Source organism: Thunnus maccoyii, chromosome 11 (genome assembly GCF_910596095.1).
Source record: "Thunnus maccoyii chromosome 11, fThuMac1.1, whole genome shotgun sequence".
NCBI lineage: Eukaryota > Metazoa > Chordata > Actinopteri > Scombriformes > Scombridae > Thunnus > Thunnus maccoyii.
The window spans coordinates 28876121-28888126 of NC_056543.1; the positions used below are offsets into that span (position 1 = coordinate 28876121).

The window sequence follows — 12006 nt, forward strand, 5'->3', positions numbered from 1 at the left end:
GCGTTCAGATGACACTCAGGTGGATTTGATCTACTCATCAGAGGCTCGTTCAAGTAATTCAACTTGCAGCCAGTGTTGACCTGTTGTAAGTTTCCAGCAGATCATTGATTACTAAGTAGCATTGTGATAGTGGGAAACATGGCATCAGAACTAAGTGAAAGTGTCAGAAGTCAAATTGTTATAGAATCCAAGTTTGAGATTTATGACAGTAACAGAAGGGTGTATGTAAGGAGATGAACAGGAGAGAGAATGATACCACAGTGTATCAAACCAACAGTCAAACATGGTGGCAGGAATATTCAAGTCTGGGAGTGTTTTGCCTACTCTGGAAATGAACACCTGCACTACACCTGACATCACAAGAAGCTATTTTGTCAAATCATGCTGGGGTAGACATCAGGTTTTGAACGAACTTGTGGAGTCCATGCCTGCTCGAGTGCATATTGTCATTAAAGCAAAAGAAAAGGGGCACATATCAAATACTAAGATGTACATTTTTATATTTTTGAAGAATGGTGTTCATCCCTCCAGAAGAGTTCCAGAGACTTGTAGAATCAATGCCAAAGCTGAGGAACACCATTCCCTCATTTGGTGTTTTGATGATGGTGATGGAGAGCGCTGTCTAACACGTCAGTCCAAAATCTCCCATAGATATTCAATTGGGTTGAGATCTGGTGACTGCAAAGGCCATAGCATATGATTCACGTCATTTTCATACTCATCAAACCATTCAATGACCCCTTGTGTCCTGTGAATGGGGCATTGTCATCCTGGAAGAGACCACTCCCATCAGGATAGAAATGTTTCATCATAGGATAAAGGTGATCCCTCAGAACAACTTTGTATTGATTTGTAGTGACCCTTCCCTCTAAGGGGACAAGTGGACCCAAACCATGCCAGCAAAATGCCCCCCACAGCATAACAGAGCTGCCGGATCCCCTCACTGTAGGGGTCAAGCATTCAGACCTGTACTGGTTTTCCTTTAAGTTGTCTCCCATCTGTACATATATATACATACAGTGGGGTCCAAAAGTCTAAGACCACTTTCCCATTCAAGTTAATGGGATATATCTATAAATAAGTATATGTGTATGTACATAATACTATACACAGAGGAAGGAGCTAATATTTTGGAGCTAAACAAACACAAACTAAAAAGACTAAAAGATGCAAACTGGTGCTATCTCGTTCATATTTCATGATTCAAGTGCCCTTTACCTAAACTGAAAAACTGTCTGTGAAGATCTGCCTAGTGAGATTTAACTCAACCAATGAGATGATTTCTCATGTATTCATGACACAAAAATCTCCAATCTGCAAATGAAACTCTATGAATATGCAGTCTTCATGCACAAAAAGAAAGAAAATAGGCCAATGACAGCTGTTGAGTCAGTCCTGACACTGATTACTGTCTCTTGGGTGCCTGACTGGCCCCACCCTGAGCCTGGCTCCTCCTCTTCCCTCCCTGTCTGCAGGAGGGATGATGAAAAACCTCTGAAGACACACCTGTGTCTTCAGAAGCTTCAGACCAGACAAGTTAAACTTTGTCTCCAACGAGCTGAACTCTGATTTTGTCCTTTGAGTTGGAGCGCAGTGAACAATTTTCTTCAGACTACAAACAAGGACTAAAGGGACATTTGTTTTTCCCTTCATGGAAAACTATTAATATTTATTGGACAAGCTCTACAGAAACAGGTGAGTCTTGTTATGCCGGGGTTAACATTTATGAGTTCATTGAGTTCGTTTACCTATTACAGCAACAATACAACTACTTATAATATTAACTAATAATAATGGCCTTTCGTTATTGTGTAGTCCCACTAGTAAGCAGGATTTATGTCTGTTTAGCAAGTGATAGGCATATGTCATTAAAACACTTTTCTATTTTATTTACACAACAAAACAAAATTTGTATATAGGCTCAATTTCTTGAAGGTAAAATTTAAAAAAACAAAAAACAAAACAGAGATACAATTAAAAATCCCTAGTTGCTTTTAATTAACAAAATGTTTGAATCTTTAAAGCCATTCCAGATTTGTGAAAAGAAGGATTTCTTTTTGCGGATAGCAATAATAAGGATGAAAGTAAAGCTAATATAGAGTTTTAAGATGAGGAAATGGGTAGGTTTAATGGAAACCTATGGTATTGATCCTCCTCTTTGTTATTTTATTCTATCCAAGATCCAGTATCATCTCATTATCATCTCTTTACTACTACTTATTACTTTAGTATTTTGACTGATGTCCATTAAATCAAAGTCACTGCCATGAAGTACTGAAAGCCTACTGGCTATAATGCGCTTCTGAAAGTAAATCACAATTTTGATACATTTCAAAGTGATTATGCTGCTGATAATGAACTATTAATGCTTAAATAGTAATCAAATAATATTAGCAGTGGTAATACAGTAAAATATGTTGAAAGGCAGTGATGACAATGACATATCCAGGTGGAGGGGCGGCTGAGGGAAATGCTGCACATTTTTTCTTGGTTGCAAATGTGTCCCATTAAATGGCAGATTATAACTTTTCATACTTCTGTTGTGCTGACTGTCATAGACCTAGCCCTCTGTGTTCCAGCATGTGGGTCTCACTCATGACCAAAGTCATATATTCTGTCTACACACATTGTTCAACAACAATAAAATAACAAAAACCTATCTACTAAGTAAAGAATTATATTCTAACAACAGGTACAACTCCTTACCTTCAGACACTTAGAGGATCTTTGAGGAACATAAATGTCCAGCAACACAATGAATTTTCTGTTTATCCTCTGAATTCCTGCCTTCTACAGGTTGTCTGACCATCCACAATGTCTTGGGGGACACTCTATGCCCAGCTTGGCGGTGTCAACAAACACTCCACCAGTCTAGGAAAGATTTGGCTCTCTGTCCTTTTCATCTTTCGCATCACTATACTGGTTCTGGCAGCTGAGAGTGTCTGGGGTGATGAGCAGTCAGACTTCACATGCAACACGCAGCAGCCCGGCTGCAAGAACGTCTGCTATGACCACTTCTTCCCCGTGTCACACATCCGCTTGTGGTGCCTGCAGCTGATCTTTGTATCCACGCCAGCCCTGCTGGTGGCAATGCATGTCGCCTACAGGAAACGTGGGGACAAGAGGACCATGCTGGCCTCCAACGGCACAGAGAAGATGACGGATAAGGACCTGGAGACACTGAAGAAGAGGCGTCTGCCAATCACAGGCCCACTGTGGTGGACGTATACCTGCAGCTTGTTCTTCCGGCTCATCTTTGAGGGCGGTTTCATGTATGCACTTTACTTCGTTTATGACGGCTTCCAGATGCCCCGGCTGGTGAAGTGCGAGCAGTGGCCTTGCCCCAATAAGGTGGACTGCTTCATCTCCAGGCCAACAGAGAAGACCGTCTTCACCATCTTCATGGTTTCCTCATCGGCCATCTGCATGGTGCTTAACGTAGCTGAGCTGTGCTACCTCATTGTCAAGGCTCTCATGAGGTGCTCGACCAGGAACAAGAGGAAACACCCATACGCCCACACAGACAGTGTGACACGGGATAATGCCCTTCTGCAGAACAAGAAGAACGAGATGCTCCTGTCTTCTTCCACAGATTCGTCCAGCAACAAGACCATGTGTTGAAGGATGACCTTTAGTGGTTGAGTAGTACCAGAGGAGGAGGAAAGCATAAACTGTAAATCCAACCGCACATGGTCATAGTTTGTGTCTACAGTTTGGTTATTGGGCTCTAAACCCAAGCATCCTCCTGAATTGTCTTATGGCAAGGTGAAACAGATTTTGAGGCTGTGGGAGTTTAGGATTACCACAAAAGAAAATAGTTCAGCTTCTGTAGTTGCGATGACCTGCCTTTCACATCCATTTATAGGGAAATCACTTATAATATGTGTATTTGACTTGAGGAAGGTGATGATGTTTCCCTGCATTTGCCAATAAAGGCCATAAAACATTCTTTTGTTATGCAAAAAACAACTCACAAATCACACAACAATATAATTTTGAATCTAGTAGAATTCCCACCAGTGAGTGTTACTTTGAGAGTCTGTTTGTGTTCCCAAAATGACTTCACGTAGAACAGAACATTTTTCATACATGATAGTATCTTTGAATCACAGGTATCACAAGTGCCACCGTGCTTTTCATACAGTGGATGATTGATAGACTTTGATGGAGCTTTTTGTCTTAATTTATTGATTCTAGTTTGAAGTTGCTGGAATGTGCAATTCATTGCATGCGTGCCTGGTCAGGTTTTGAACCAGAGAAGAATTAGTCTACACTGACATCTAGCGGTTCATAGTGGAACCCCTAAGAGCACAAAGCCTTCCTGAAATTTAGGATGATTTATTTCATGTTGAAGAGAAGGAAGAAGAACAAATGAAGTCATGGAGAATGAAGTATAAAACAGGTCCAAGTGCCTTTGAGATTACATTTTAGTGTCTAGTTTACAAGAGTTGACTTTTTTATTTTAAATGTGGTTGAAGTCATGTTGTGCATTAACTGATAAAAGTGGCTGAGAGTTTGTTTTTTTATTATTTAACACTTCTGTATTGAAATGTGTGACTGTAGCAAGAAATTAAGTTCTAAAATCATCATAACTTTCTATGAATAATGGTAGAGTATAATTTTTATGTTTTTATCTGCCTATTTCTGAGAGTTGGATTACACACAGAGAGAGGATTGCTGATAAATAATATATTACATGGTAAAAAAAAAAAAAAAAAAAAAAACTTACCTAGCTACTAAACTGCAATAGTTTAATAGTTATGATGCTGCATGTCTTTGCTGTTCAATCAAATCAGAATGTCCTTTTGTCTTTTACTTGAACTGAAAGTGTTTGAAATATAAAAAAAGCGTTTCATTACATGAGTTTGAGAAATAACCTAAACACATCTAAACCCACTGAGAAGGTGTTGCCTGTTGTCACACATGTATGCCAGGTGATGAAAATATGAAAATATACACAGTATGTTTGGCCTGCGCAGGACATTTTGTCAGAGCTAGAAACCTCACCCACAGATGATACTGTATAAATGCAAAGAATTGACTTGTAACTGGAATTATAGAATTTATCTGCAAATTAAACTGTCAAAAAAGGCGCAACAACAAATATCATGACTCAGAAATATTCACCATTGAGTGGTGTTCAAATATATAGAAAGTTATTTTAAAGTTCAATCAAGATGCCTCATGTTTTTGAACACCCGTCAGGCTTGTGGTGGGTTACAGATATGAATCAAAGAGTGCAATGTGTTTTAACAGTGTGTTTCTCACATTTCATTTTGCATTTTGTAACATTTGTTTTTGCCTCTTGATGCTTATAGTCCTCCAATGTTGTTTTTTTTCTTCACAAAGCAGGATTATCAAGTTATACAGAAAACTGTTATGGGACTATTTCTGAAAGTTCCTTTTTATTATTATCAACCATTACAAGGCACAACTAACTAATATGCTTAAACTCAATATTAAAATACACAGGTAGATTCAAATAAGTCTCCCTCACAGTTATCAACATTTTTAATCCTGCTTTATGAAATACCATCCAGAAGTTGTCCTGTTCAGCCCAGCCCTGCTCCTGTGTTATTTTGACTTGTGTTGTTGTGGTGTGTGCTGACCCCAGCTGGCTGTATCAGCTTTCAGCATGTGCCTTATTTTAGCCGCCACACTAATCACTACTCGCCCTCTTAATGTGAGGAACCACGGTCGATCTCTTTGTCCTCCCTCCCATCCAGGAATAGCTGAGCTGGATTAGTCTCATCTGTGTTCTTTAAAAAAAAGTCACCTTTTGTGAACAGAGAAAAGCGTTTTGGTGATTGGAACACATTAGAAAGAGGCATGTGAGACAAGTTAGACAACCAATTAGATGTGTCAATTCCAAAATTATGAAGAGAAAATCTGGATGAGTCGTATGTTGGCATTACATAACTGATGCAGTTGATGAAGTTATGTGACTGAAGTGTAACGTTGACATGTTTCAGGGGTTGAAAAAGGTTTTTGACCAAAGATCAAGAGATATGCAGTATCACAGAGCACATGCACTCTAAAGTCCTCTATATGCAGATTTGGAAACATATTTTTGATTTTCTTTTAAATATTTGTTATGTTATGCATTATCTGCTCTACTTTGACCTTTGACTTCTTACGTTCTGTAACAGCAAAATGACATTTTAATGCTAAATTTGTGATAGCGCCATCTTTATATGAACATTGTTATTAGGGGACAAGCCTGATCATTCCAGTCCCAAGTTGTTATTTGTAACATTTTTCCCAAATTGTAGGGTTAGTAGCCCGCCTCTAACAGCAGAGAACAGATGGAACAGCTTCCTAAGCAAAAAATGAAGGAATTAAATGTTTGTGATTATTGTGTTTTGTATCTGAGATGTTTTTATTACATTCGCACTTTGATCCTTAAAGTCTTTTTGCTCTTTGAGACTTTTTTCCATAAATCAGTAAAACAAAACTGTGTACTTCATTTCTTTGTGTGTGTTAGTGTGTTTCACATTGCCACATGTAATGCCATGCCTTTCTGCAACTGACCCAGCAGGGTGGGGTGTGGAGGGTTTTTTTCCTCCTTTTTTAATTTTCTAGTTGTTAGATATACTAGTTTCTAACGAGACAGAGAGGTTTGCATTATTCTCACGTTGTGTTTTTTCCTTCATTTTGTACACAAGTCATAAGGTTTCCATGAATCTCTCAAAATAATGTTTTATTTTGAGGGAGACCACAGTGTGTCTGTGGGTTTAGTTTCTCTTAAAATATGAGCGGTATAATTTTTTTTTTAGATAGACTGTTGCTGGAGTTTGAAGGATTTATATTCTGGGAAAAGTTTGGTGAGGTTTTCCAGCGGTTTTCCGGGGATACTTTGGTGAAGTTCAGAGCATGCTCCGGTGAGTTTTTGACAAATAGTACGGAAGTTTTGGGAAAGGTTTTTTTTGGGCAACTTTTGCGCACATACTGTAAAGATTTAGGGGAGGTTGGCAGGGGCGTGGTGTGACTCCGGACAGGCTGATGACTCTGTGGATTCACTCATGCATGGTCACACAATGTGACAGTCCAGACATGGCTGGAAACGGGAGGCAGCTCCGTCTAACCGAGCCCCATCTCCGACTCCAAGCCGCCTCCAAAAACTAATAGCAACAAAGGAAAACTTTTCCTTACACAAGTTAACGGCCCGGGACAGGCAGACAGACAGACAGACTCCACGCCTGGAGAAGTTTGTGCATGAATGAGTTTGTGTGGCAGCATTTAAAAAAGAGTTTGTTGAGCTGTCAGAGGGGCGGCAGGTTGCGGTTTTGGGATCAGGGAGACAGAGGGAGGGTCGCTGCAGCCGCGGGAGGTCTACACGCTTTTCAACGCACTCAAATGATGGCACCAATGATGGCAGATGGATTTGCTTTTCGTATTTAAGTATGACATCTCCAGTCTAAAGGTATGGCGGACACACACTGCTGTGAATATTATCCTGCACTTATTTGGGAGTAAAGTAAGGCCAACTTAATGAAGAGCAGCGTGTTATCAGGTAATTAAGAGTTGCTTCAGTTTTAATAAACAAGAATGAGACAAAAGCCGGACAAAGCTTATGGAGTCTGGGGACTCTGGCACACTCTGTATTGTCAGGCTGGTAGGTATGTCTTTGTATTTGAACCTGGTTCTGTCTGCTACTTTCATCACCATCCGACAGAAATGCCACAAATACCTATGCAACTGGGAGAAGTGTAAATGTTTGCCACTAATGGTTGTCCCAAGATCTAATAGTGAACGTTAAAAAGGACTTTCTGACTCTAAAATGGGTTTAATTGCTGCAGTCTTACCAATCTCGATTAGCCTGATAATATCAAGTGTTTCAAATTCAAACTGTGTGTTTAGAAAACCATACTGTGATTTTAGACTATATCCAGGCAGAGTTTTAAATAAAAACTCTTTCCCCCCCAAAAAAACAAGGACTTAAGGAATTAAATGACATTTTTGATCAGACATGTGCACAGATCTTATATCTTTTTATTTGTTCTTTTGTGTAGCCTTTGTAGCATTTAAAGTCTGTTAAAAGTAAATAAACTGTTGATGTTTTTCTCTTCCAGGTGTCATACATATTGTGAACCCTAGTCGATGGATTTATTACCTTTAACACAAGAATATTTTAGTAAGTTTCTCTGTTTGTGTGTGTGTGTGTGTGTGTGTGTGTGTGTGTGTTCAGATGGTGTACATAAGGCTGTGTAAAAGATGTAAAGAATAACAACAGGTGTTACCTCGCTCAAAACATATTTATAACTAGTCCATCACATGAGGACTGATGAGGAAACATATCTTGTTAAACTAAACCTGTAAATTTAGTTTGAAAAGCTTGTTTCAATGGCTCATCTCTGACCACAATTAAGAAGTCACTTGGTTGTTTTTAAAGGGGATTAAAAGAGGTCAGAATCCCTTCATACATGTGTCTTGTTAAACCTTGTTAACATGTTATCATATCAAATACCAGATCTAGTTCTAAAAAGATTAGTCATTTAATTAACCAATCAATAAATTGAAAAATCATTGACAACACTTTTTTTCTAATCGATTAATAATTTAAGTCATTCATCAAGCAAAATTTCCAAACACCCTCTGGCTCCAGCTTTGCAGATGTGAGGAATTTCCTCTTTTCACTGTCTCATAACTACATAATTGAATATCTCTGGGCTGTAGGTCAGACAAAATGAGGTATTTGAAGATGTTGCCTAGGGCTCTGGGATAATGTTAATAGACCACTTTCTGTCATGTCATAAACTGAATGATTTATCAGTTATTTAGACTGAAACTTAAAAACAGCTTAAGTCTTAACTTTAAAACAGCTTAGTTCAGCTAAACTCAAAAATCTCACCAGAATTTGTACTATATTATTATGTTACATAATTAGAGTTACATTTTTCTATTTGATCCTTGTGGCTTTAGTATTACAGTGGATAGACAGAGAGAGAGGAAGGGAGGGTGTTTTGTGTGTGTGTGTGTGTGTGTGTGTGTGTGTGTGTGTGTGTGTGTGCGCGTGTGTGTGTGTGTGTGTGTGTGTGTGTGTGTGTGTGTGTGTGCATGTGTGTGTGTGTGTGTGTGTGCGTGTCTGTGCGTGTGTGTGCGTGTGCCACCCCAGAGCCCCATCTCTGCTAAATGCTGTTTTCGAACATTATAATGTTGATCTCAGCACATGCCTGCTGGGCAGTGGAGCGAGCAGGTGAGAGAGAGAGACAGGCACGACATAGAGAGTGAGAGAAAGGGAGAGTGAACCAGGGTTCAGTCAAACAGGTGGCCTATACAGGATATGAGCTGCTAAAAAGTGTCTGTGTTTGAAGCGAATGCCGTGTTTCGATTTGTTATCGATTACCGACGCCTACCTAGCAGTTTTCTAAAAAGACCGGGTTGTACTAAACGTTTTATGTAAAATAGAAATATGTCAGAGTCTAGTCGAAACCTCCACTCTCATCCATGTCCTTGTGTCTTGTGTGTTCGTATGTGTAGAGTGTTTAACATCGGGGTAAGGCCTTACATGTCTCACCAACTTTGAGAATATTCAGCAAATTTGTTGACATTTATTTAACTTTCTCTCACGCTCTTGCTGTCTGTTTCTCCTCTTTTTCTTTTGCCATTCCTCCTTTCTTTGTCCTCTCCAGCCTGTACTTTCTCCATAGGCTAGAAATCTTGAAGCATGGGCGACTGGAGCTTTCTGGGGCGGCTGTTGGAGAACGCTCAGGAGCACTCGACGGTCATCGGCAAAGTCTGGCTGACTGTCCTCTTCATCTTCAGGATCTTGGTGCTGGGGGCCGCGGCCGAAGAGGTTTGGGGCGATGAGCAGTCTGATTTCACCTGCAACACCCAGCAACCTGGTTGTGAGAACGTCTGCTACGACGAGGCCTTCCCCATCTCGCACATCCGCTTCTGGGTGCTGCAGATCATCTTTGTGTCCACGCCGACTCTCATCTACCTGGGCCATGTGCTGCACATCGTCCGCATGGAGGAAAAGCGGAAAGAGAAGGAGGAGGAGTTGCGCAAAGCAAACAGGTTCCAAGAGGAGAAAGAACTCCTTTATAGAAATGGTACAGATGCTAGTGGAGGAGGAGGTGGCGGCAAGAAGGAGAAGCCGCCTATCAGGGACGAGCATGGCAAAATCCGTATCAGAGGTGCATTGCTGCGTACCTATGTGTTCAACATTATTTTCAAGACCCTGTTTGAAGTGGGATTCATTTTGGGCCAGTATTTCCTCTATGGCTTCCAGCTGAGGCCCCTGTACAAGTGTGCACGTTGGCCCTGCCCCAACACTGTGGACTGCTTCATATCGCGGCCCACTGAAAAGACTATTTTTATTATATTTATGCTTGTGGTGGCTTGCGTGTCTCTTTTGCTGAATTTGTTAGAGATCTATCACCTTGGATGGAAGAAAGTTAAACAGGGCATGAAAAATGAGTTCGCCCCCGACCATGCGTCGCTGCGCCGTGCCAACATCGCAGAGCCTGAGTGTTTGGCCTCGGCCTCCAGAACTGCCCCCTCCACCCTCAGCTATCCTCCCAACTACACAGATGTGACGGCGGGCAGTGGGGCCTTCCTGCCACCCATGGGGCCAGCAGCCGTGCCCTCAGCAGCAGAGTTTAAGGTGGACGACCTCCAGCAGGAGGAGTCCCTCCGCCAGCCCTCCCCTTCTTCCCACTACTACATCAGCAACAACAACAACCACAGGCTGGCTACGCAGCAGAACTGGGCCAACCTGGCCACCGAGCAGCAGACTCGGGAGATGAAGGCCACCTCCCCCTCCCCCTCCGCCTCTTCCGCCACCAACACCGACAATGAGCAGCAGCAGCCCGTCGATGCTGCGCTGCTCCTTCCCACCAGCAACACCAACAGTAACACCAACACTACTGCTGCTGCCGCCTCCAGCAGCAGCAGCAGCCCAGGCACAGGCTCCAATGCAGGCAGCTGGGGTGGGGGGAAGAGCGAGCAGGAGGATGGCCACGTCACCACCACCACAGTGGAGATGCATGAGCCTCCAGTAATGGTCAGCACAGACCCTCGGCGGCTCAGTCGGGCCAGCAAGAGCAGCAGCATCAGGGCCAGGCCGAATGACCTGGCTGTCTAAATCTCTTCAGCCCTTTCATTTCCCGAAACCCTCCCTGACCAATTATCCGCTTCCCCCAATCCCACCCTCAAACGGTCATTCTCAGACAAAAAAGTCACACACATGAATAAAACAAAAAAACAAAACAAAAAAAAAAAAAACAAGAGAAGGCAAGACGACAAGAGACAGGAAAGCATTGAATGAAGTAAGGCAAATGAGGAAATGATCAGCAGCAGTCATTGATTTAGTGCAATCGGTGAGTTGTAGAGTAGTTAAGGCAAGGTTTGTTTTTTTGGATGGTCTTAAATGATGCATACAAAATGTGATCATGCAGTGCTATGAAGTCAGAAGGCTCTGCTCACGGCGGCGGATGGAGAAAAGGACATTGTGATGTCATAATTTTGCATCAACATGGACACATCTTACCAACCTGTTCGGTTTTGGGGCAGATCTCATGATGTTTCTCTATTTTTTTCTTCTTTTAGTTGAGCCTATTGGACTAATTACTTCAACGGAAAATGATCATTTGTCAAGGTGATGACTGAATATTTTTCATTTTATATGGAGGAAGCACAGGCAGCTGGCACTGTTGACAGATCAGTCACTCGATGTGTAGCCAGACAATTCACTCATATATCTTGTTCATCCTTTTTATCTGGTTGCACAATCAAATTGGCAGCACCAACATGCACGGTGTTGTGCTCTATATGTCAACAGCTTGTTCCAGCATTTGACCTTTGACCTGGAGGGCCTTTTGCTTCAGCACTTTCTGAATTTTACCAAAACAAACACCTGTTTTTTTAACAATACTTCATCCAGGAAGTAGTTTTTATCAACAAACATTACATGTATTGTGGTTCCTTGTGGTTGTGCATGCCAGCACATGTAGCCCTACAACTCACCGATTTACTCACAGATCTGCATGCCAAGGTAGGCTG

General features: G+C 41.5%; 2 protein-coding genes across 6 annotated transcripts; both read left to right on the top strand.

Annotated features, from left to right (window-relative positions):
• Window positions 1-1486: 1486 nt before the first annotated feature.
• Window positions 1487-3949, top strand: gjb8 (gap junction protein beta 8). Its single transcript, XM_042426455.1, has 2 exons — window positions 1487-1695; window positions 2797-3949. The coding sequence occupies exon 2, from the start codon at window positions 2815-2817 to the stop codon at window positions 3619-3621; it is 807 nt and encodes a 268-aa protein (XP_042282389.1). The 5' UTR covers window positions 1487-1695; window positions 2797-2814; the 3' UTR covers window positions 3622-3949.
• A 2661-nt stretch (window positions 3950-6610) lies between these two features.
• Window positions 6611-11237, top strand: gja3 (gap junction protein, alpha 3). 5 transcript variants are annotated; one of them, XM_042426450.1, is made up of 3 exons: window positions 6611-6881; window positions 8073-8134; window positions 9633-11237. In XM_042426450.1, exon 3 carries the CDS (start codon window positions 9668-9670, stop codon window positions 11087-11089), a length of 1422 nt encoding a protein of 473 aa, XP_042282384.1. In that variant the 5' UTR covers window positions 6611-6881; window positions 8073-8134; window positions 9633-9667; the 3' UTR covers window positions 11090-11237. The 5 variants fall into 5 exon arrangements, with proteins under 5 accessions (XP_042282384.1, XP_042282381.1, XP_042282382.1 ...); XM_042426447.1 differs by lacking the exon at window positions 6611-6881 and adding an exon at window positions 6888-7423; XM_042426448.1 differs by lacking the exon at window positions 6611-6881 and adding an exon at window positions 7435-7513.
• The last annotated feature ends 769 nt before the right edge of the window (window positions 11238-12006 follow it).

Bases quoted from the DNA above. Each gene is read 5' to 3' on its own strand.
- gjb8 (XM_042426455.1), top strand. From the start codon at position 2,815: ATGTCTTGGGGGACACTCTATGCCCAGCTTGGCGGTGTCAACAAACAC.
- gja3 (XM_042426450.1), top strand. From the start codon at position 9,668: ATGGGCGACTGGAGCTTTCTGGGGCGGCTGTTGGAGAACGCTCAGGAG.